The 27090-nt window shown below is 31.6% G+C and overlaps 1 protein-coding gene across 1 annotated transcript in view; it reads right to left on the bottom strand.

Moving 5' to 3' along the window:
• Positions 1 to 452: 452 nt before the first annotated feature.
• Positions 453 to 27090, bottom strand: part of TMEM47 (transmembrane protein 47) — a 45646-nt gene continuing 19008 nt past the window's right edge. The window contains exons 2-3 of the mRNA XM_074300854.1: positions 17041 to 17181; positions 453 to 3771 (exon numbers count right to left, since the gene is read on the bottom strand). Of these exons, the coding sequence (XP_074156955.1) occupies positions 3593 to 3771; positions 17041 to 17181 (320 nt within the window). The 3' untranslated portion in view covers positions 453 to 3592. The remainder of the gene's footprint in view (positions 3772 to 17040; positions 17182 to 27090) is intronic.

Raw genomic sequence — 27090 nt, 5'->3', positions numbered from 1 at the left:
TTTAAATTCTTTTTTTATTTTCATTCAGTCAAAGACAATACAGAAAAATGGAAAGGAATTGAAATCAAAGCCAAAAAAAGAATTATTTTGAAGAGAAAAATTAGGACACATTTTTAAAATGTATTTAAGCGAAAATATTAATATAAATAATATATTTTTGTAGTAGCAAATGCACTGTGGACCATTAAACACCAGAAATCTGGACAGTGCAGAATGCAATAGAATGTCTATGTGATCAATTTTATTTTTATTTTTTCCCATATGGATAAATTCATGTCAGCTAAAAAAGTTGTGAAAAGCTTAGTTAGATGTGTATTTTCAAATAAAACCATAGTATAGATAATTTTCTCACTGATGATTTTTAAAAAATGAATGACCATGAATTCACATTTAAGTAATAAACACACCATATTTTTAAACAAAATAAATAGAGAATAGAGAAACTAATACCATTAACAGCATGAAATAGATTTAATTTTTTTAAAGACAGATGAAATCTCTAGGCACAGTTTTAGGCTTTAAAGAGGACACAGAGGCAATAGGTTAGTGTGCACAGTTCTGTACAAAAATACGGTCTGAATAAATTACATCGCTAGTCATAAGATTAGACTTCACTTACCAGTCATTTCATTGCATGTTTAATAATATACAGTTACATGCTAATCCATATATATCATTTATATTTCAAATACATAAGTCTCTCTATATTTATGTCTTTAAAATTTACATGTTGAACTTACAAAAGCTAAAACATAGTTGTGCAAGAAATCCAGGAAAGGTGCTTTGTACAGGTCAGCACCGGACGGAATAGGTTAAGCTTCAGAAATACAAATAACTAGCCCTGCTTAATGTATGTGAATATGAGTGTGTGTATGTGTGTGTGTGTGTGTGTGTGTGTGTGTGTGTGTGTGTGTGTGTTTGTATACATATAACTAGAAGATACAACATTGGATTTGTGCAAGGAAAATAGCATTACTTGTAAGAGAAAACAAAGTAAGAGCAGACATGATAAGAATGATGTAGATAATTATTTTTGTTGTATTTATTCTGAAACTAAGCATATCATATTGAGTGCATTGAAACCCTTGGGTATTCTATTATGCACTGAACTTGAGGATCAGTATAAAATATTTCCAAATATTGGCATTGGTTGAAATAGAACATGGGGCTCTTCACTGGAAAGATAAAAGAAATCATGTTAGAAAAGTACCAATAATCTGAAACTATGCGTGCTTTAGCCCATAACACATGTTCTCTGTCATTGCTTGCTTGAAATAATGACAGAGAATGAAATCTTGGTAAAATGTGTAGATGTGATATTGGTCTAAGAGCACACTGCATCCTCTTTGAATAACTAATTGCCTTACTGATTGATGCCAGCACCACAGATCTGTTCTTTCATTATTTGAGAATAAAAAAGGCATCCTCTCACAATAGAGGGGGGTTATTGTTTTGAGTAGTTTAAATAGCCCTACAAAGTTTGTGTTCTTCATGCTGCTTAACGATCATATCTAATTAGCTGCAAAGTTGTCTATGCCAGAAATAGTAGTATTTCTGAGAAAACTGGTTGAAAAGATTTTTGAGTGCCTTTCATGGAAATCAAACTAAATTTTCTTCCATCTCCTAAAATTTTCCAAAGAATGTCATCCTGAGGCACTTTTAACCAGTTTGGTTGATTTTGCTGAAATAGACTAAGCCTTCCACTTCTCATTTCTTATTTCATCTGTGTTTCTACAAGATGCATACTGGAAAATTCAACAAAAAGTTCTGTATTTAAACAGGAAAGTAGAGGGTTGTGGTGGATTGGGCTTTTGTTATTTGGCAACAGTACTTAAACCATGACAAGCTGGAAGCAGGGGCCCTGTTTTGTGAGCTGTGACCAATGCATTTAATACGAGAGATGTAGTCATGCTGTTAATGGATTCTGCAGTCCCTCTGTGGGGGGAACACAACAGCACACTGGAGCATTTCAAAAGATTTTCCTTGTCTCTTCTGGCAACAGATCCAACTAGTTCATATCCATGTCTTTGTTAACAAAAATAAGTATTTTAACTTTTATATTAGAACTGTATATATGATATAAAAATATGTTTATAATTAATTTAAGTACCCAAATTAGAAAGCATTAAACAGAAATAAATATAGCAATTTGCAACATGAACTTTGTTGCAAATCTACTTCTTCTGTTGGCACTTCCCTTAACTTAAACAGTCTATGAAGGATTAAAATTGGGGCACTTTAAATATGTATTAGAATACTTGAAGGCATGAAATTGTCAGCCAATTGGTTACATTCAGAGGACAATATAATTATCAGATGAACTCTAGTCCTCCAATCTTAGCCTATATATAATTCTCTCTGCTTTTTAAGAAAAAAAAAAAGCACCTAGATATTTGAGGTTCCTGAAATTAAAAGAGCAGCGTCTATTTTAAAGGCATTAAAGAAAAAAATTGTAATCCTAATATCTACTCTACTTTGTACTACTTTAGGACTTTATTTTATAAACCCCATTTAGGTTTAACATTCTGTTCCTACATCTCAAAGAAAATTCTCCTGATAATGACATCTTGAAGGGAGCATATAGTAAATAACTTAAGCAGATGGATTTTGGCAAATCAGCTAAGAAGGGAGTACCAGTCCAATATGCTTAACAAGGTGCACTAGGTTAATGCTCAAACTTCTTTGCTAATATTGGATTTTATATGTCATAGAAGTCTGTGTGCAAGGGAGTTGGGATATATATCATTGTAATTTGTACTAAATGATCACCTTCTATAAAAATAATTAGACTTGTTAGATGTGCACATTTCCTTACTGCAATATTTGTAAAATGACTGAGAGCTTATTTAGAACAATTGCAATCCATGCAATTTTTTTCCTTTTCTGCTTGCCTGTGGGAAAAGAAGAGGCCCTCCATTTTCCCCTTATGCTAGTTATGGCAGAGGCACAACTCTTAACCACATAATTAAAAACAAATGTCTCCAAGTTTTGACTTCTCTGCTCTGCCACAACTAGCAGAGAAATGCTGATTGCCAATGCATAAATTCCCATTACTAAGAAGATTCTTCAGTGTGGAACTTGAGTTATTAACTGGTCACATTCATTACTCTCAGTAGATATTAAAAGGAAGCTCATTCTTCAAGAAATTATTAAGCTAGTGACTAAGGACTAATGAAGTGATTGGGTAGGATAAGCTTGCAAAAGAAGACTATTAACAGCTAAATCCTTGTCCTTGTTAGGAAATTCTGAAATGGAGCTTCTGCCAGCTGCTCCCCCACAAGCAAAAGGAGATGCTGGCATTTTTTCCCCACTAGTTTTCCTGCAATGGTCTTTTACATAGATCCTTCACTTGTTAAGTAAAATGATGTTAACATATAGGAAGCTTGCAGCATTTGCTTAAGTTTAATCAGCTCTCTTAATTTCTGCAGGTCCCCAAAACATATGTAAAAGCTGTTTATAATGTCAGTAGCCAAAGGGCAGAGGATTTTAAGTCAACAGATCAAACTGCTTTGATGCTCCGCAAGTGTTCTAGAAAATCATGTTAGAAAAGATGTAATAATCCTTTGTTTATATTTTCTTTGGAGACTTGTTTCTAGTAGTAGTCTTCATAGTTCTTTGGGTTCAGGCAATAAAGGATGGCACCCCCAAATGAAAATATAGTTGCGCCCCAAGCCAGACCATAACCCCAGTTGAACTCATGGTAAATTTTCAGGCTCACGGTTTCAATGAATTTGATTGGGTAGAGGACAAGGCTGCACACCTGTAGAACAACTGAAAGAAAATCAGTCTGAATTAGGACGAGGTATTGTTAAGTTTCTAAGAAACAAATTTAAAAAAAATAGAAAAAAAAGTTGAAATAATCTACTTTTTATCCAATAAAACATTTGACTTTGTAACATAAATTTATCTGATATTAATGAATAATAAAATATTTGAATAAATTAAACTAGTGAGTTATGTGATACTAATCATTTTGTTATGTCATACTTGACAAGAAATTAATTGAATTCAATAAAAAATTTATTGTTTCTGTTCAATTGAGTCAGATTTTTGTCACTCCATTTGGAATTTTCTTGGCAGAGCAACAGGAAAGGTTTGCCATTTCCTTATTCAACTCATTTTAGAGATGAGAAAATTGAGTGTTAAGTGACTCGCCCAAGACACCCAGCTAATAAGTGATAGGGGACAGATTTGAACTCCAATTTTCTGACTCTTCCAATACTCTATTCACTACATATCTAGCTACCTGAAGAAATATTTAATCTCATCATCATCATCATCATCATAATGGTAAGCATTAATATGCCATTTTGGAGATTGCAAAAATGCTTTTACAACATTTACTCATTTTATCTTTAACCCTAGAAATCAGTGTTATTTCATTCCCCATTTCATAGATGAAGAAACTGGGATGAAGGTTATTATTTGCCCAAGGGAATACAGCTAAAAACCTTCTAAATGAAACTTCCAGGTGGCAGCTAGATAGTGCATTAGATACAGCACCAGCCCTGAAGTCAGGAGGACTCGGAGTTCAAATGTGGTCCCTTTTAATTCTAGTACCTTCCCTCCATTAATTATTCCATCTTTACCCTTTACATAGATTGTGCTTATAAATATTTGTTTACTTACTATCTCTCCCATTAGATTGTAAATTCCTTAAGGGAAAGGACAATCTTTTGTCTCTTTTTTGTATCCTCAGTGCCTGGCACTTCTGATTAATAAATATTTATTAATTGATAGCATTGATACCACACTTCAAACAGGTTCTTCTGACTGCAGGAAGCCTGTTACTCTATTCACTGTGTTACCTAGCTGAGAGTTCCAATTTACATCTAGGGGAAATTGACAAGAATGATAAGTAATTTATCTTTAATTAATTCAGTTATATATTACTACATATAATTTATTCATATATAAATGTATATACACATAAATTATTCACACATATAGTTAGTTAATTATAGTCATCTATAATTTACAGAGTTAGTGACATCAAGTTTCAACCCTTATCCATACTATGGATCTAGCCCACAATTCACTAAGACACAATACATTCATCTCAAAGAATAAGATGTAATCAAATTCACAATTATCACTTTTGATTTTGTCCTTTCTCAATGTCTCCAATGTTTCATGGTGTATGAAATTTTAAAAACAAAATTAATTTTAAATAGCTTCATATTTTTAAATAAGTGTAAGTATGTCCAGTTTTTGTTTTTTGTTTTTTGTTTTCTTGTTTTGTTTTGTTTCGATTCAAGTTCTTCTCAACTACTACATTAGCTCAATTGGTCTTCAACCCTCCTTCCCGATTAGGGAAACAGCTTCCTGATTGGTTTCCTTACCTTAAATCTCTCACCAGGAGTACATTCTATATATTCTACTGTTAGGATTACTAAGTGAATTCTCACCTTGTCACCATCCAGACAACCTGAGTTCTCACTTAGTAATCCTAACATTCTACCAGGAGCCTCTTTGTTTATTTTCCTTGTAATACAGATTTAACCTATGTGACTCTTCTACTCAATAAATGTTTTCCATTTTGTTCCAGGATCAAAATAAAAGCTTTTCTGTTTATTTTTCAAAGTACTTCAAAATTTACTCTAACTACCTCTCCATTCTCATTGGGTATGATACCTTTTCATATATAGAACAATCTTGGCAAATGGCCTTCTCTCTGCTCCTTATCTTATCCAGACTTTGTCACCGGCCATTCTTCAAGCCTGGAATGCATTTCTTTCCTATGTCTACATTATATCTACATTATAAAATGCCTCCCCTTAGTTTATGGTATAGCTCATTCACTATCTTTTACACTGAGTAGTTCCTAATATTCTCAACTGCTAGTGCTCTATGTGTGTATATGTCTGTCAGTCTCTGTCTTTCAATCTCATTGTCTCTATATATAGATACACACACACACATATATGTATACATGCATACCCATACATATATTTGTTATCTTTTTCATTAGTATGTAAACTCCTTACAAATAGGGATTCCTTCGCTTACTGAATTAATATTCATAGAAGCTAACAGTGCCATAAATGAAGGAAAAACTTAAGAAATACTGACCTGATTGCTAAGGGATAAAGTCCAGCCACAATCCCTGTCCTTATTTTATGCTATTCAGAAATTAAGGAACTCAAATTTACTCTCAGGGAACAAAACCAAACTGCTTAGTCTGTCATATAACTTTCAATTATTGTTTATTTAAATCTCTTCTCATATCCTCTTTTGAAGCTATTTCAAACCAAGATAATCCATTTAACTGGTTTCCCAATATGCATGACTTGCAAAATTCCTGCCTTAATGCCTTTCTCCATGCTCCACCCCATCCTTAAAATATCTTTTATTTTTTGAATTACAATTTTTGCCATTTACTTACTTCAAAACCAGGCTCCAAACTCACCTTTTGAGGAAATCTCCTTGATGTCATCAGTCCATATTCTTTCTTATACTATGTATTACATTGTTTTTGTTGATTTATTAATTATACTTAAATTGAAAGAGCAGATTTCTGCATAGAAAATGAGACCCTCTCCCCAAAGAATTTACTTAAAATAAAAATCAAATCTAGTTTGTGCTAATGAAATTCTCTGACACACATTTTAGATTTCCTATATGCTTACCCAAGATTATTTTTAAAATTGTTCTAGGAATGTGTTAAAATAAAGGCCAATTATAACCCCAAAAATTAGTTTGTAAGCTTTGTGTTATCTATGAAAGCCCAAGCTTTTCATAGGCAGTATGTTTATATTTTATTTCTTCATTATTCAATTCAATTCAATGTGTACTTAAATATGTACATTTTACTGACCTAGTTTGTGCAAAACAAACAGATAAATAAATAAATAAATAAATAAATAAATAGATAAATAAATAAATAAATAAATAAAATAAGGAACAGAACTAATACAGTCTCTGCCCTCCAAAGAATTATGTTCTTCTCCTTAAAAAATAATAATAATAATAATTATAGATAATGGCAATGAGTACTCTGATAGGGGATATCAGGGATAATACTCTGATAGGTATTATCAGAGGCTGAAACACTGTATCACTAAAGGTTTCATTCTGACACAAGACCTGCTTCATAAGATAGTAAGAAGGTTGGAGCAAGAGAGAAGGAGAGAACTTTTTTGGTTTTTCTTGGTTTGCCTATGAATGATGTGAGTAAGGGCTCTTTTCTGAAGAGACCCTTCTGAAAAACCTTTAAAGATCTGCAATTATAAGAACTTACTGTGAAATTTACATCAAATGCTACTCTCCATCTAGTCTCATTTCTGACACCAAATAGGTCATCTCTCTCACAAGAATGATTTCTGTTCTTGAATGCCAACTACATTCTATTTGACTTCTATGGAATGTAGTCTCTCTAAATCTACAAACATCTGAAATCTGTCCCTTCTGCTAGGAAATCACTGTGCACTGATGTCAGAGCTTCCATCTGTATTTTAATATCTGGTATACTTTTGTTATAAAGGGATCCTTGCCCTACATAGGTGAAAGCCAACTTGTTTATGATTCTTAAAGAAACACAAACTTTCTGAAATAAATACACAATATAAATATTTGGGAAGCGTGTTAACTTTTCTATGAGAGCACATAAATCTCAGGTGAGTAAATAACAAGAATCTCTTTCAAAGAGAGGAGACCAGGAAAGCAAATTGCAATCTAACAATGGACACATTTTATTAACCTTTACAAAAGGGACAAAAGTATGAAAATAAGCTTGTTTAATCATATAAGAGTGCTGAATTTTCTATTCACTCAAATTGTCTGCAAAAGGTCATCATTCCATCATTCCAAATTTCTTGTGATTTGTGTTCTTAGAAAGTCTACTGTAAGATTTCAGAATGACTTGTCACCAAAGTGGCAAGATTTTGTGTAATCAGCTAGCTGAAAAAAATAAATCATTTTTTCCCTTGATCACATGGATGGAATGCTTAAAATGCATTACTTTCTGACAGGTATGAAAAAAAATTCTCACTAAAAAGGAATACAGAACTAAAAAACAAAAAACAAACAAACAAACAAAAACAAAACAAAACAAAACAAAACAAAAAACAAATAGCTCATGCTTCTTCTGAAAAGTTCAACCTAGCCACTCCCATGACATCAAGCTAAAGGAAAATGGGGAAATTTCTTCCTAGAACTCAAGATTCTCTCTCCATTCCAAGTAATTATTTAAAGTACAAATGAAGAAGACTTGAAGGGATGGAGTCAAAATGGCAGAGTGAAACCAGGAAGCTGCTCAAGGTCTCTTCCCTGGAAAACCACAGAAAGTCTCTGAATAGAAGATAATGGAAAGAAACCACTTTCTAGTTTAAGATAGATTGGAAAAACTTCAAGAAAAGTCAGTCTCACCGGGGTGGAAAGAGTGTCCAGTTCAGTTCAGATAGACTCTGGGAAAGCTCATGAAAGAGTCTTAGTCAAAGAAAAATATCAACAGAAACCCTCAGTCCTGGCTCAATAGAGGATAAGATCAGTGGGATAACCTCCAGTCGCAGCTCAGAAGACAAACTCTGGGAAACCAGGATGTCCCCTAAAAAAGGAGGAAAAACTAATCCCTGCAACATAAGAAGCCCCTGCATTCAAAGTCCAAGCTAAGATTTGCACAGGATGGCACATCCTTTATCCTAGGAGCACAAATCAACCATAAAATTAAAAAAAAATTTAAAAAAAATTAAAAAAAAAGGAAATTTCAAAAGAAAAGGAAAGAAAATGAGCGAGAAACAGAAAAGAGCCTTGGAACCTTGACCATAGAAAACTACTATGATGAGAAGGAAGACAAAAACACCAATTCAGTTGAGGACAGAATGTTCACAAAGAAAATCTTAAAGAGCTATATGAATTAGTCTCAAACCTAAAGAGGCTACTTGGAAGTGCTCATAAAAGGCAAAACAGAGAGACAGAAGAAAAAATGAGAAAAGAAATGATAGATTTGCTACACACAATAATTTGGGAAAGAAAACCAATTTCTTAAAAAATACAAGTGGCCAAATGTAAAGAGAAATCCACTGAGATTTTAACACTTTCAAAAGTATAAATAATGAAATGGTTAAAAATTAATTAATTAATTAATTAATTAATTAATAGAAATTGAGATACAAAAGCTCAGTGAAGAAAATCACAAATTAAAAATGAGAATGGAGCACATGGAAACTAATGACTCCATGAGACATGAAGAATTAGTCAAGCAAATCTAAAAGAATAAAAAACTGGAAAGAAATGTGAAATATCTCATTAGAAAAACAGCTAACCTAGAAAATAGATGATTTCCTTTTTTTTTTTTTTTTTTTTTTAAGAGACAATTTAAAAATTATTGGTCTACCTGAAAGCCATGACCAAAAATCGCCTGGATAGGATTCTTCAAGATCTTATCAAAGAAAAGTGCCCCAATATTCTAGAAAAAGAGGGGGAAATATTCATTGAAAGATTCAAAGAATCTTCATTCCCAGAATGAAAACCCTAAGCACATTGTAGCAAAACTCTAGAAAACAATCTCAAGTTAAAAATACTGAAAGCTGCCAGACAAAAACAATTCAAATATCAAAGTGCAACAGCCATGATTACCCTGGATCTGGCAGTTTCTACAGTAAAGGTTCATAGGGCCTGGAATACCATATTCTAGAAAACAAAGGACTTAGAGTTAAACAAAAAAATTAACAGACCAGAGAGACTGAGCATCATCATTCAGGGAACACTTTGAATCTTCAATGAAGTAAGAGATTTTCACTCATTTCTACTGAAAAAATCAGTACTAAAAAGACAATTTAATCTACAAAGACAGGACTCAAGAAGCATGAAAAGGTAAATAGGAAAATATATATTACTTAAAAATTAAACTATTTACATACCTAGAAGGGAATGATAACTGTAACTTTTGAGAACTATATCTGTTACTGGGGGCAGACATAATGGAGCATCACATGCATGGAGGGTGTGGTTGTGAATGAACTCTGATGTGATTATATCAAAGAGAAGACATTAAGGGGTAGGAAAAGGTCTGTACTAGAAGAGGAAAGGAGAGGAAAAATTAGGACAAATTAGATCACACAAAAGACCTACTAAAATTGAGAAAAAAAGGGTAGGGGGATAAACATTGTCTGAAGCTTTATCTCATCAGTTTTGTCTCTAAGAGAGAGAATTACTTAATCATTCAGTTGGCTATAGAAATGTATCTAATCGTATAAAGAAGTAGGAGAAAAAAAGGAAATAAAAAGGAGGAGCTGGGTAGAAGGGAGAACAAAAACAGTAGGAAAAAAACACTAAGAGTAGGGGAGGAGTGATAGGAGATAAGGTAATGGATGGGGGAGTAAAAAAAACACTATTAAGGATAGGGTGGAAAGGGAGAACAAAAGTATATACAAGTGAGAAAATAGGTTGAAGAGAAATACAGAGAAAATAAAAATAATAATAAGAGAAATAACTATGAATATGAATGGGATTAACTTTCCCATAAAATAGAAGTGAATAAGAGATTGGATTAAAAAAACAGAATCCTACAATATGTTGTTTACAAGAAATACATTTGACACGAAGAGACACATACAGAGTAAAGGAAAATAATTTATTAGCTTTAGATGAAGTTTAAAAAAAATAAGCAAAGGCAGCAATTGTGATCTCAGATAAAAAAAAAGTAAAAAGAGATCTAAATAAAGAGATAAGGAAGGAAAGTACATCTTGATAATGAGTACTGTAAACAATGAAGTGGTACTGATACTAAATGTATATGTTCCAAATGGCAGAGTAGCCAAATTTGTAGAGAAGATTTTAAGCCAGTTAAATGAAGAAATATACAATAAAACTATACTAATGGCAGACCCCAATCTTTGCCAGTCAGAATCAGACAAATCTGATCCAAAAAAAAAAAAAAAAAAAAGCTAGAGAAGTAAATAGGATCCTAGAAAACGTGTGTGTGTGTGTGTGTGTGTGTATATATATATATATGTGTGTGTGTGTGTGTGTGTGTGTATATACATATGTATATATATATATACACATATGTATATATATATATGCACATATGTATATATATACATATATGTATACATATATATACTATTGAAGTAATTATTAAAACTAACATTTGGTTTTATGAAAAAACAACAAAAATAGATAAACTTTGATTACTTTGATTAGAAGGTAATAATAATAATAATAATAATAATAACCAGCACCAAAAATGAAAAGGGTGAAATTAAAATTAATGAAAAAGAAATTAAAACAATAATGAGCAGATATTTTATTTAACTATATGACAGCAAATATGGCAATCTTGACAAAATGAATGAATATTTACAAAAATATAAATTGCCCAGATTAACAGAGGAGAAAACAAATTACTTAAATAGTAGAATTTTAGGAAAATAAATGGCACAAGCTAGGGTGCCATGATCAACTATGAACGGCTTGGTTTTTCTCAGTGGTTCAGTGATCCAAAGAAATTCCAATAGACTTTGGACAGAAAATGCCTTTGACATCCAGAAACAGAACTAAAGAAATTGAATGTAAATCAATCAATACATTCTTTTTTCAGTTTTTTTCCTCTTCCATTGTTTTTCCCTTTTGTTCTGATTTTTCTCTCCCAATATGATTCAGAAAGCTTGTGTATTAAAATAAATGTAAAAGTACAAATTGTCTTGTTTGTGTTTCTGAAATTCTGACAAATTTTAGATTTCATGTATGCTAATATGATGACTATTATTTAAAGAACCAAATACCACAGCATAAAAAGTATTTTTAAAAAACAATCTTTTTCTTTAAGTTTTCCAACCAGACTTGAACCTCAATATGAAAGAAGACACATTTATAGTCCATGGTCTTAAATTAAAATTGAGTAAAATATGACAAATTATAATTATAATTAGAAGCATAGTAGTTGGGTTGACTGGGGGGGGATGTTGTCACTTTACAAGAAGATTTAGACTCAGTGATTTTGACACATATAGATAATCCTAAACAGGTTACATAATCTAGTAGTACCACCATAGAAATCTCTTAGATTCATATTTAAGTTGTTCATCTGAATCATTGAAGAGAATTTCTTATACCTAGAAAATTCCTCTACAGCAATGAAATCACATAATGCTTACCATTACTATCTTCAAAATAGTTACAATAACAAAAAAAAAATCTTGCAACAAAGATGTATTTCTTTAGTTATTAAGTGCAATACATACTGAACTCAGATGAATAAGCACATTCCACATAGAATCTAGGAAAAACATTCATATGATGACTTAAAATCATTACTGATATTACCTGGCTATCAAAAGATATGGATATAGAATAGGGATTAGAATATGAAATTTTATGTCTCATTTTCTTTTCCATGAAATGACTAGCCCTTAGAGTAAGGTGTTTTTAAAATATATTTCAGTGTGCTTTAATTCACTTAAGCAAATATTTGAGAGGTACATTAATATGGCCATACAATTTCCTCTTAAGGGAAAAAGAGAAAACACACCTACAAAAGAGTCAATTCATACAAATAACTTTAAAGCTATTTATTATAATGTCAAATTAAAATTATATTTAAAAAGCTTTATGGCCTTGAATTATTCTATTCTTTCTGAAATCAGGCAAAAATATACACAATAAAATCAATGCTGAAGACAATAATTTTCTTATTTTGATTCTTTTTTATTTAATTATTTTTTTATTTAGATTTAGATCCATCCATTTTGCTTGTATAAATTGTCACTTTATTTTCTTAAAAGTTTTTAGAAATAGGATAGATAGCAGGGCAAGGAAAATAGGCTTCAAAATGAGTCAGTGTTGTTTCCCATAAAAAGGTCTAATACTATTAATATTTTGTATTTTATTATCCAATCATGAGAGCAGAATTGACATCAGTTGTAACTCTCAGGCCTGGAACCAGTTCAAATAGGTTCATAAGAGCTGTTTCTCAAATTTTAGTTCTAAAACTGATACCTGGGCAAACATTATAAATCAAAACTTGAATTATTGTTGATTCTCTATATTTAAGAAAATTATATGGAAAATAGCAATGGAGATTAAATCATTTATAAGTTTATTTTTAGAGACCTCATTGATAAACACAGCTCATTACTGACTGACTATAACACTTAATATAGTTAAATAATTATTTCTTATAAGAAGAGAACCAGTTCATAAGAAATCTTATTCATTAGTCTACTTTTAGAACTGAAGGACCTTTCAATATCATTCAACTCAAACTTAATTTTCTGATAGAGAAATATATTCAACTACCTGAAGCTTATATGAAATAGAATTCAGATTAGATCTTAATGCCTCCTGATTTACAGCTCAACTCATTTCATATGATATTTTTAGTCATTTCTTGACACCTGTTGTTAGTGATCATGAACCAGAGAAGAATTCAGGAAAGCAAAGGATCAGTCTGACAGGAGAAAAAAAAATCAAAAGAAATGTATATCCCAGAGAAGAGACTGATAGAGACTAAAGAGAAGTCAAGAAGAGTAATGATTGAGAAAAAGACCAAGGGAGTAATTGATAGTTAAGAGAACATCAGGTGTTTAGAACACAGCTATTATGGTTAAGTCAAAAACTAGAATGTATGGAGATTAAGAAGAGAATAAAAAAAACAAGAAAAGAAAAGAAAATAGAGGCACCAATTATTCATACTCCTCTCAAAGGTTTTAGCCAGAAGTTGTGAGATCTTCTCTACCTTCCTTCAGCAGCACATGTATGGGAACAAATGTAGTGGATATTGGAAATGATCCAAGCCTGAGACTTGGCAGAATGCAGATAGTTATAAAATAAGGAGACAAGTTACTTAAGAGAACAGGTAGAGTTGAAGTCATTTACCAAAGGGGCAAGATAGAGAAAAGAGAAGTGAGTGGATCATGAAGAGGAGATGGTTTAGGAGAAAATTAAGGGGTTGAGTGATTAAAAATTACATTCTGTTTACTTATTATGGTTTAATAAGGAAAGAAAGAAGGAGAGGTAGAAAGGCAAGAGATTATGGTCATAGAACCACTCTTTGGAATTCTTGAGTATGGTCATGGTACATTTTTGGAGGACAGAAATATCAAGGGTATGATCATCAATGTGTGTGGCTGAGGTGGTGTGAAGGTGAGTAGATTGAAGAATGGAAGAAACATTTTGTTGGAGAGAGAGTTGTCAATATGTTGAAGTCTCCTAGTATGAGGCACAGGGGAAGCAAATGAAAATGCAGGAAGTCAAGAGATGAAAGATATTTGGAGGACGGATAACTAGCTCAATCATTTCATTTTACCATTGAGAAATCAAAGATTGAGAAAACTAAGGGATATATATAGTCACACAGCTAGGAAGAGTCAGACAGGATATCAATGAAGTGCTGCAAACTTAATACTTTCCACATTTCAGTAACATCCAGGTAGGTTACTTTAGGTCCTTTAGGGTAGTGTTCTTTTTTTCAAACTTGTCCCATTTTTAGCAAGCAAATTTTCCATTTCTCTCTTTTATTTTGCACAGAGGAACATGATGGATCTATTTTAATGACTATATTTTCCAGAAATCAGCTACAAATATTTTTAATGATATTCTCCAAACAGAAAGGGAAAGACTGACCTGCTGTGTTACAAATAACCATGAAGATCTACCCTGTTTAAATGCATAATGAGCTTGAAGTTAATGATTCTTTCAAGAGCTCATATAGTCACAGCATGTCAAAAGAGATTAAGTTAAATGAAGTGACAGCATTATTAAGATACTATATCGAATGATATTATAATTTTGATTTGGGATTTTAGTAGTTTAAAAAATTCTAGTTGTAATTTTTTAATTACCAGAATTTTACAATTAAAATTTATTGCAGCTAGTTATAGTTCTTATTCCCACAAAAGTTTGATTAAACTATTTTTAAAGAGATTTATTTTCTTAGCAGTACATACATATCTAGATATTTAGACTTTGACAACACTTCTTCATGAGAACTTTGCTGGATGAGGAAAATGAAAGTACAAAAAAGGAAAATAATTTATCCATAATTACAATCTACTAAATATTATACGGTAGAATTTGAAACCAGGTGTTAAGACCACAGCTAGTACTTTCTATTAGCCATGTTATATAGATAGCCTTGTTGTAGTTGTTCATTTCAGTCATGTCTGAGATTTGAGATTTTCTTGGCAGAGATACCAGAGTGGTTTGCTATTTTTATTTTCTTTTATACTTCCTTTTATATATTAAAAAAAATGAGTTAAACAAGATCAGTGACTTTCCCAGTATCACATAATTAGTAAGTGTCTGAGGGCAGATTTGAACTCATGAAGATGAGGATGATTCTAGACCCTGTCACCATACATACAATTTAATTACTTGCTTAACATGGGAAATATATGTGTGTATATATTCCATATATATATATGTATGTATACATATATATATATATATATATATATATATCATTATGGCATTAATGGTGTCAATAACTGTTCCTCTAAATACTTAAGGAAGCAAAACACAATTCTAAAGATAATATCAATTAAAAGGGACTGTCAGGGATACTCAGATTATTTCATTTTACTCACCAGTGCTATACCCAGAATAAGTGTCAAAGCCAAAACTAAGCTGCAATTTTAGGGACTTTGAGGGCATATTAACATTCTATTAAATGAGTCACGAAAGAATTTTGTTTCCTGAAAATTAGAAATGTTTCTTTTTTTAACTAGGAATTCTATTGCACTACTATTTGTTTAGTGAAACAGAATCTGTTTTTGAAAAACAATAATTAAATTATCAAAGTTATTAACAATACAATAAAAATATATGATATATAAAAGTTAGTTAGCAGTCAACTCCCTTGTTTGAAAGTTGAACCCTGGATGACATGACTTTCTCTCCTTAGTCCACTATATATCATCTGTGTGACCTTAGTTAAATGACTTAAAATCTTTAAAATTCAGTTTCTTAATCTCTAATAAGGGTATTAGACTAGGTAATCTTGAGACTCTTCTAGATTGAAATATTATAAATCCATTGTTAGGGTTCTTCCATATTTATGATCTGAAAGTGGTGCCTTTACATTTCTGGGCCTCAACTTTCTTTTCTGTAAAATGTGGTGGTTTGATTGATTGTCCAAGAATTTTTCCTGAAACACAAAGGATTTCCTTTTTGTCCTGTTGTCTAAGTAAAAACATCAACATGAACAGCAGGGGGCAGCAGAACTTCATCATTTTTCTCTCTTTTAAAAAATTTTATATTCTTAATACCCTTCACATTTAATAATCACCTATCCCAATCACATTAATGACTTTTCAAAATCCATCTAGCAGTTTACATGGTTTTATCATTGTATTCATTATTCTCTGTTGGATAGGTGATTCTGTGAGCTTTGGCACAGATGAGATTGACAGAATGAAAGGAAGTTAGCTCAAGATGCAAATGTATATATTTCAGATCAAATCATAATGTTTAACAAAGTAATTGTTAATGGGAGTTGCTATTCTCATTAAAGAAATAGTTCACCGTCTTCTTAGTCCATGAGGCATTTTCTGAATATTTCCTTGTGATATTTTAGCATCTATTTCATTGGTGTTTTAATCTGGACAGTTTCATATTTTGATAGCTTTTAAAATAATGAGCACATATTAATTCACATTTCACAACTAACTTATTTGAGGCATATGGTATAAACAGCAAAACCTAAAACTAATTTGATTTATTTTCATACTGAATTGCACATGATGACATAGAATTTGGAATTAATTTCCTAGCTTCAAGTCATAGGGGAAAAAAAATAAATAAAAATGATCTTTGAGGGGGGGAAAGAAACTGTGAACAAATCTGCTACAGTTACTAAGGCAAACAGTACTTTCAAGTGCTATTTATTCATATTTTGCTTAAAAGTTTTGTACCTGTAACTTAAGATATTTAACAAACTAAAAAAAAAAATAATAATTTGCTGAATTCTAATCTAATTTATTTTAAGATATAAAAAGTGTCACCAAATTTGTATGGAATCCAACACAGACATAATAATTTACATCTCTGTATAGACAATGAAGGTTTATAATACACACAGGAAAATGTTAAGATATTTACCTGCTGCAAAAAGCATCACAGCAACTGGTCTATAGAAACGTCTCCGAGATCCCACACAGATCGATATCAAACCAACCAAGAAGGCAATGAGAATTATGGCAGCACCACCCAAGAGTAAGGCCAATGTAGCAATCTGCCAATCTAGAAGAGGAAAATAAAGTAAATGATGTCAACATGCAACTCTGAAGAGTATAAAACAGGATAATGCTCCACAAACAACATCAAGGTGTAGTTAAATGTTAGCAATTAACCAAACTGTGAACTGAGAAAAAAACATTACAGCTATTTAGTACGATAGAGTAGAATAAGCACTGACTTTCCTGTTAAAGGATCTGGTTTCAAATTACATCTGAGGATTACTATATATGTGATCTTCAGTTAAGTCACTCATCCATGAAACTCAATGTTCTCTTCTGTACCCTAGATCTATGATAATATATCCCTCATTTTGTTTGAATAATTTAACTTATCAGAGTTCCTATGACCCTTAGGACAACATTTTCCCCATTAAAAATGTTTTTTCCAAGGATTCCACTAATATGTTAAATCCATTAAAAGGGCTATGCAAAAGATATAAGGCAGATATAAACAAGTTGCACCAAATTATTAATAACTTATATATTAAAAGTATTATAAAATATAGATTCATGGAAGTTAATCACTGATAAAAAGAAGCGAATCAGTCATGTAGTGAGGTTAAGGGGTACCAGATGGACAGTATAAATATTGTAGTAAACTACACTTAATATTAAAAGATCAAGAGAAAGCCTTCCATTCCATGAGTTATTTGAGGAAATAAATAGCCTATATAAAAAATAAAAGTTAAAAGGACAAGATAAATGTAAGGGATCATTTATATTATCATTGACTTAATTTATTTTTAATCCTGACTTTTATATGCAACACATTTGTAAGTCATTTTTCTAACACATTTAGAATATTTGAGTTGCCAAAGAATTCAGACATCATTTTGCTCATAACCTTTATTATATGGAAGAGGGAACTGAAAGCCAAACAAGGTACATATCTTGTACAAATTTATATAGGTCTACACTATTTAAAAAGAGAGAAGCAAAACCCAGGTCACCTGATATCCTCTCTAAGGTTTTTGTTGTACCATAATCCATATAATAAATGAAACCTAATCTACATATTGCCTATAAAATGAATTTGAAATAGTTTTGGATAATTACTTGTTATGTATTCCTTTGCAAAAGGTTTAATTTTCTAATTGTCAATATTTTAATGATTCCTTTATTTAAAACTATTTTTGGAGGATAAAACCCACTGGAGTGACATACTACTGATTTCAATTAACCTTGGTGCTGAAAAATTTCTTCATTTAAGGGAGTTACTGGGAGTTTACTTTAGGAAAAAAATATCAGTCTTGCACTTCTTTGTCATATCATATTTGTCTTCTTCTATGTCAAAAATCTCTCTTTCTTGGCATATATGTTTATGCAGCATCTTTTTCTTTGAAGTATGTACCAATGAGATACTTCAAAATACAGGTAAATATAAAAATAAAGATAGCAAAGACAAATTTCTAGTGTTTTTTTAAGTTACCTTTTTCCTCATAGAGGAACAAGGTTGATAACCAGAAATCCAATTAAAAGTAGGAAAGCACTACTCATTTGTTTCAGGAAAACTACTTGTTTGACTCAGTGGTAATCACTAAAGATGTTTCACTCAGTGGTGATCACTAAAGATATTCAAAATTGGTCTAGGACTGATGTTAGTTCTTTGTATCCTTGTATGCTGAATGAAAAGCAAACAGCTTGTAAGGCACATCCTCAGTATAAAAACTAGGCATTTTACAATTTTAATTATTCAAGTAGTTCCATTTTTATCACCACTTTATCACCACCTCTAGGTTTTGAGGAAGTTGAAAACTTTTTTTTTTTTTGTTTTTTTTGTCCTTTCAATTTTGGGTTTAGGTATTTCCTGCTTATATATAGTTTTCCTGAGAAGAAAATAAAAATGCTCCCTTTTGACCAGTCTTGAGTTCTGACTGCAATATTTGTCAGAGTTGAAGTCATTTATTAGTTTCCTCTAAGTTCTTTCCTCCTTGTTTTCATCCACCATCTACAGAGAAAGGAAAGAAAATTAACATCTTGGCTTGTGATCCATAAGTAGGAGCAGAAGGTATTCAGATTACTTCTATTTTTTGAGATCTTACGATTTTTGAGATGATTTTGAGAGAGAGTGAATGAGAGAGAGAGAGAGAGAGAGAGAGAGAGAGAGAGAGAGAGAGAAATTACTAGTTCTTATACTTTCTTTTATATTAGGTGTTTTTTGCATATTTTTATTATGTATTTATTTTTATTGTTTAATTGAACTATTTGAGAATGGATCTCATTACTTAACTCAGGCTGGAAATGCAGAAGCTACTCAGCAAGAATTAATTTGTGGAATTTTGACCTTCTTCTTCCCCTCCCCCCCCTTGGCCAGTTCAACGTTATCTAAGAAACCTCTCCTCCTTGAGGTGCAACTTATAATAGTAACAGTCTAAGAACTGAGCTTAAAAGTAATCTACCATACTCAGCCTCCCATTATTAGGAAGGATTAAATTACATTGTACCAGGACTCTTCACTATTAAATAAATCAAATAAATAAAGTCTTTAAACAAAGAAAAATGTATATCTTACCAAATGACATGATTTTAAATATATATATATATATATATATATATATATATATATATATATATATATATATATATATACTTCACTTTTTCATTTAATAACATTTTATGTTTCTCCAATTACATGTAAAGTTACTTTTTAATATTTATTTCTGTAAGATTTCCAGTTACAAATTCTTATCCTTTATTGTGTATGTAGCTAGAGAAAGTATTAAGAAAGTCTTGTATTGACAAGATAGGGAAAGAGATGGTCTATGACAGCACGTTAGTTCTAAGTTTATAGTTCAAAATTCTACTGAGGAAATAGTGGAGATGATGGTCTCAGTATTATATGGAAGAGATTGGAAAATTATGATCTATTCTGAAGAAAAACAAGTTATTCTTTCTTCCTCATTTCTTTCTTAGTGTATTTCCTTTTATTTTGCTTTTCTTTAGTCATTAAATAAAAATGTTATTGAATAGCTACTATGTAACAGAGATTATACTAAACAGTAGGATAAAGTTAAAAAACACAGTAGCTATTCTCAATGAGTTCACAGTCTACTGGGGAAGAAAACTGCAATAAATAAATAAATAAACAAATTGTTAAATCAAAAAAAAATATTATCCTTCTCTCACTTTCCTCTCCCCAATACAAGAAACAATCTGATATAGATTATACATGTAAATCATGCAAAGCATGTTAAGCATATTTCCATATTAACTATGTTGTGAAAGAAGCAGAACAAAAGTGAAAATCACAAGAAAGGAAAAAAAGTGAAAATAATAAGTTACTATCTGCATTAACACTCCAGAATTCTTTTTCTGAATGTGGATGGCATTTTACATCATAAGTCTGTCGGAATTGTTTTGGATTGCTGTATTGCAGAGAAATGTTGAGTCTATCACAGTTGATAATCATACAATATTGCTGTTAACGTATATAATGTTCTCTTGACTCTATTCACTTCACTCAGCATCAGTTCAAGTAAGTCTTTTTAGATTATTTGAAATTCATCTCAATTAGGAACTGCCTCCAAAGGGCTATCAAATTGTGCATACCCTTTGATCCAGTAATGTTTCTAGTGGGCTTGTATATGAAAGAGATCATAAAGGAGGGAAAGGGACTCAAATATGCAAAAATGTTTTAGGTAGCTCTTTTTGTAGTGGCAAGAAACTGGAGCCTGAATGGATGTCCATCAATTGGAGAATGGCCAAATAAGTTATGGCATATGGATATTATGGAATATTATTGTTCTATAAAAAATGATCAGCAGGATGATTTCAGAGAGGCCTGGAGAGACTTACATGAACTAATGCTAAATGAAGTGAGCAGAACAAGGAGATCATTATACATGGCAACAGCAAGATTAAATGATGATCAATTCTGATGGACATAGCTCTTTTCAACAATGAAATGATTTAGTCCAGTTCTAGTGGTCTTGTGATGAAGAGAGACATCTGCCCCCAGAGAGAGGACTGTGGGAACTGAGTTTGGTTCACAACATAGCATTTTCACTTTTTTGTTGTTATTTGCTTGTATTTTGTTTTCTTTCTCATTTTTTTTTTTCTTTTTGGTCTGATTTTTCTTGAGCAGCATGATAACTGCGGAAATATGTATAGAAGAATTGCACAAATTTAACATATATTGGATTATTTGCATGGGGGTATGGGGGAAGGGAAGGAACAAATTGGAACATAAAATTTTGAAAGGGTGAATCTTGAAAATTACCCTTACTAATGTTTTGAAAATAAAATGCTTTAATTAAAAAAATTGAGAGAATTTTTCATAAGATTATAGCTTTCATTTCTTCATCTGAAAACGGCCTATTAGTATGCTTTCACTATTTATATATTCAGGGAAGACTTACATTCTTATAAATTTGATTCAGTTCCCTATGTTTGAGAAATGAGGCTTTTATCAGAAATACTGGATGTAAAAACTAAAGGCCAGCTTTCTGACTTTTTATTTGCATTGCTTTTATTTATTCAAAAAAAATTTAATTTAATGTAATCAAAATTTTTCATTATGTATGCATAATGAATGTTCTACATCTCTTGTTTGGTCACATCTTTTTTTCCTCATAAATATAACAAGTAAACTGTTCCTTGTTTTCCTAATTTGTTTATGGCATCACCCTTTTCAGAATGGGTGAAGTAGTGTGTTTTGATTTCTTCATTGCAGATGTTCCTTTAACAAAAGTAGCATTCATTATTTTCAAAAGAATGGGTAGAATGCTGTTTAAGTCATGTATCCATTTTGATCCTATCTTAGCATAGGGTGTGAGATATTAGTCTATGCCTAGTTTCTGCCACTATTTTCCAGTTTTCCCAGAAGTTTTTGTCAAATAGTGAGTTCTTATTCCAGAAGTCTTCGAGTTTATCAAAAGTAGATTACTACAGTAATTTACTTGTGTTCTTCCTTCTCCTCCACTGGTTCCTCCTCTTCCTTCTCCTCTTCCCCTTTCTCTCCTACCAGAAGAAATGATGATGTGTAATGGATATGTATTCAAAACAGTTGAAACATATGTAGACATTCTATTAGTAGTTCCACTCAGTAACTATATAGGGAAGAAGAACATTTTTAATTGGTTATAGAGTTACAACTTGGATGCATATGGATGCAGAAGAAAAAAAAACAAAGTTGTTTAGTAAGCCTCTCCCCCTAGTGGGGAGGCGCCTGAAGCCCCTTTCCTTTTTACTCCAGTATGATACCACAGAACACACTTCTCATGTTTTTATCTTTGTCATATTTTGGCTTTTTTTAAATTTTAGGTGAAGAAGGAGTTGATGAATGGGGGAAAAGGGGCAGAGAGGAGGCAGGGAGACAGAAAGACGGGCAGACAGACATAGAGTCAGAGAGATAGAGGTAGATACAAAGTCAGAGAGAGATTGGATAATACCCTTCAGGCAGATCATAATGGGAATTCAGATAGTGTATGACCATTCCCTGCTTTACTAAATTAAAAAAAAATGATAGGAATTGTTGGGACAGTAGCTGAAGGCTGTTGTTACTCCATGAGCTGATTGAAGAAGCAGTACAGATTTAACTATTGTTATTTGCCTGCAGATGTTAAGAATTCCTATGTGATTTCTCTACTCAACTGAGATTTTTCATTTCTAGTTGTGTTTTATTAAAAAAAAAAACTGTTCCTAATAATAAATGCTCACTGATTTTTGTGTTTTAATTAATTGTATACAAACAAATTGTATTTGTTTAAGCCCTTGTCTAAAATAGTTAGGATCTCATCCTAACTTTCACTTAATTGGTCTATAATCACAAGAGATGTGTGGTCATTTTCTATAATACAAATCTACATATAGATACATATAAACATATTGTAATATATGTGTGTGTGTATAAAACACATACTGTATATTTAAGTATATCCAGATATAGACAAACAGATGAAAAAGATAGAGAGAGAGGAAATGACCAATGTTTATTTAAATCTTATCAGGAAGTGCCATGCTTAAAGTCAAAGTCTTGACTAGCTTTTTTCATGCAGTGCCATAGCAACATTCTCTATAGCTATGGCTTTAAATATAACCCCAGTTCTGATTGACTAAAGGCAACTGAGTATTCTAGATAGTTAGGAAAAGTGGCCAAGAGTCAAGCATTCCATGCAAGACATCAGATAAGAGATGAGAAAATGCATCTCTTTCCCTTTACCTCATGGTAGGGTACTTTGGATATGGAATATTGAATATATTATCATAAATAATCAATGTGTTAGTTATGAAGTTAAGCTATTTTTTTTCTTAAATCACTGTTATATGGAATGTTTTTCTGGGAAAGGAAGAAAAAAGGTATATTTAGAATCAATGTTATAAAATCAAGAAATTAACAAGATTAGATATATGCATACATATAAAACATATGTAAAAATGTATATATGCATATATAGAGAGAGGATTTATATACATATACTATGTACATATATATGCATTGATATACATCTATACACATGTATACACATGTATGCACATGCAGATGTGTGTGAGTATGGATATGTGTGTGTGTGTGTGTGTGTGTGTGTGTGTGTGTGTGTGTGTAGTCAAGGTATCCTAGCACACAGAGTTAGGTGGCTTTCTGGTGCTTATAATAATTCTTAGGTCCAAAATTTTCTTCAAAACTTTAGTTACTTTCCTGGTTGAATCTGAAGCATATGTAAAAATGAATTTTTGTGGCCAATAAGTGATGCAGTGCCCATTTTATTTTCCAATTATAATTTCTATCCCACTCACTTTTAAATGCCTTGAAAGAATAGTGTAAAACCTAGATATTATGGGCCAGAACTTGAAACAAGGTGCTAAGACAGTGAAATTGAGAAGACAGTGGTTAAATCTAGTTCAGCATTGATTTAATCCTACAACAAATAATGGTTTCCTAGTGATAAAATGGTTGGTGTATACTCAGTGTGGAACATATAAGGAGGAGCCCACTAGAAGCTCTCAGAGCCTCAGCCAGGATTCAGTCTGGGAGATTAAGAAGCCTGAGAAGATAAGCATCTCAGAACCAAAGAGAGAGATAGGCCTGCAGAGAAACCAGCCAATCCCCAAGTGAAGGAAACAAGACTTTGAAGGAGGCAATAAAGAATTTGTACTTTAATCCCTAGCTGCACTGGTGATTATTGAACTGAAAAGAAGGCTACTCCCATAAGCCCCCCAAGAAACCTGCTCCCAGAGAAGATTACATATTAGAGATGAATATTATACCTAGATAACATTAAAATGGAAACTAGAGAGTATATTTACCTCACAAACTGAAAAATAAATCTTAAAATGAGAAGTTTATATATTAAGCACAACTTCGCAATTCATTAAACTACTTTGTGATATAGCTTTGACATTTATGACAAATGGTCAAAACACTTTATTCAGATCTAAAGCAATTAAAAATTTCAATTAATCTATTGACTTTATGAATCTTATATCTCATACATATTTAATACTATATAAATATTGTTCACAGCAAGAAAATAAATATTACTTCTATTCACTTCTATTAATTCTGAAATCTTGGATATATTTTAAATGATTAAAATCAGTTTAATTCTGTATAAAATTCAAGTTTCCAATTGCTAGTATTATAGTATGTTGCAATATGTGTAATACGAGTTCTGGAAAACCTACTATTTATACTTAAATGTTTGTATTTATAATCATGCCATTTACAATCATTACACTATAATAAGTAGTATAGAAATGATCTAGCTATGGTAGTTACCAGACTCAATATGTTCAGTGCTCTTAAAACTAGTAGTTGCTCATTATCAACTTGCCTCATTTGAAATTTGAATTTTGTTGATTTAACTGCAATGAACAGTGGAAATTTGAGGAAAGTAATATGAGCTACTGAAGCAATTAAACTATGTGATTAATCTATTTAGGTTAAGAATGTTCCAGAACCTTTCCTAGCTGGGAATCAAATTTAAAACAAAGCTGTCATTCTTTGCATAAATCTCAAAGCAAAAACTTCTTCCAGATAGGTTCAGAGACAAAGTAGAGACATGAATATTATTAGAAAGAGGAGAAATGAAAACCAAATATTGCCCTTCTAGAGTAATGCTATAAAAACCTCTTGCTTTATCTCACAGAAAATTAAATAAAAGAAGAAATACATAAAAAACTTGAAAGAAGAAATAAATGAATAAATGCCCAATAAGTGAATGGATGAAAAAAATGAACAAATTAATGAAGATGTGAGAGAATGATTGAATAGTGAACAAATGAATGAAGAAATAGCTAAATAGATGTATAGATAAGTAGATAGACAGATAGGTAGAATAGCTAGATGGCATAATGAATAGACTGGAAATTATGAAATCCATTAAATTCTTATTGAGTTAAATTTCAGCCTCAAACAACTATTAACTGTTTGACTCTGGACAAGTCTCTTAACTATGTTTGTTTCATTTCCTCATCTATTAAATAGATGGAGAAGGAAATGGCAAGTCAATCCAGCACTTTAGTAAGAAATTACCAAAAGGGTCACAAAGACCTGGACTGAGATGAAAATCGAGTGAACAACAAAAGGTAAGATAAAATAGAATCAAAAACAAGCTAGCTATCCCCTTGATGTGGCTTCATAAGAATCCATTAAAATCTGCCATTGAAGTACAACTCAGTAACACAACAATAGACTTCTATCATGGCATATTTCTAGATGGAAAAGGAAACTGATATTGATTGATATTTCTGAATCACATAGAATTTTATCATTGACTTACTTAAACAAATATAATCAATGTAACCTTCTGTGAGGTCCAATCTAAAAACTACAATTTTCTTTGGGACAACTTCCTGATGGCTCAATGGAGAATGCACTTTTGATTATAGAATTCATGAAGGAAAAGGTTTGTTTTTTTTTGTTTTGTTTGTTTTTTTGGCATTTTTAATTAACAATAAGGTCCCAAAATTAATCTCTTCTGGACTTTGAGACCAGAGTCAATGAGTCAATGATGATTTCTTCAAGACCATAAATATTTATTCCAAAAATGTTGCTATGTCTATTCTTTTTCAATTCATTAAAATTGAAAAAAAAAATACCCTTTCATTCATTTCTAAGTTACACCTAAAGTTATCACTGTAGTTGAATGTCTAATAGTGAGCTCCTGACTGAGAACTAAAATAGATATCAATTAAGAATCAGAAGTTTTCTCCAATTATTTTATTAAATGTGTTTAGCTTAGTTATATAAAAAGTCTAAATATTTTTTCTTTTAAAAACTGTTTTAATGGCCAAATCCCAAAATTGTATAAGGTTTTTTTTTTTCCTTATGCATTTTGAATATAACATTGACCCTAAGTGATTTTCTTTAAAAAGGAACATTTCCTGAGTGTAAAATGTTTGCACTATTGTCTTTCTATCCGGGTTACTTATAACTTCAGAATCCAATTCTTACCGTGCAACAAGAAATTTGGTTTTAAACACATATATTGTATATAGGATATACTGTAACAAATTTAATATGTATATCATTGCCTGTCATCTAGGGGAGGAAGTAGAGGGACAGAGGGGAAAATTTGGAAAAGTGAATACAAGGTGTGCCAAAATGTTTGTGGCAGCCCTTTTGTAGTGGCTAGAAACTGGAAGATGAATGGATGTCCATCAATTGGAGAATGGTTGGTAAATTATGGTATATGAATGTTATGGAATATTACTGTTCTGTAAGAAATGACCAAAAGGAGGAATACAGAGAGGTTTGGAGAGACTTTCATCAACTGATATTGAGTGAAATGAGCAGAACCAGAAGATCATTATACACTTCAACAATGATACTGTATGAGGATGTATTCTGATGGAAGTGGATATCTTCAACATAGAGAAGAGCTAATCCAATTCCAATTGATCAATGATGGACAGAATCAGCTACATCCAGAAAAGGAACACTGGGAAATTAGTGTAAACTGTGAGCATTTTT

Source organism: Sminthopsis crassicaudata, chromosome 3 (genome assembly GCF_048593235.1).
Source record: "Sminthopsis crassicaudata isolate SCR6 chromosome 3, ASM4859323v1, whole genome shotgun sequence".
Classification (NCBI taxonomy): Eukaryota; Metazoa; Chordata; class Mammalia; order Dasyuromorphia; family Dasyuridae; genus Sminthopsis; species Sminthopsis crassicaudata.
The sequence above is the reverse complement of the archived record's forward strand: the minus strand, read 5'-3'. Positions and strand labels throughout refer to the sequence as shown.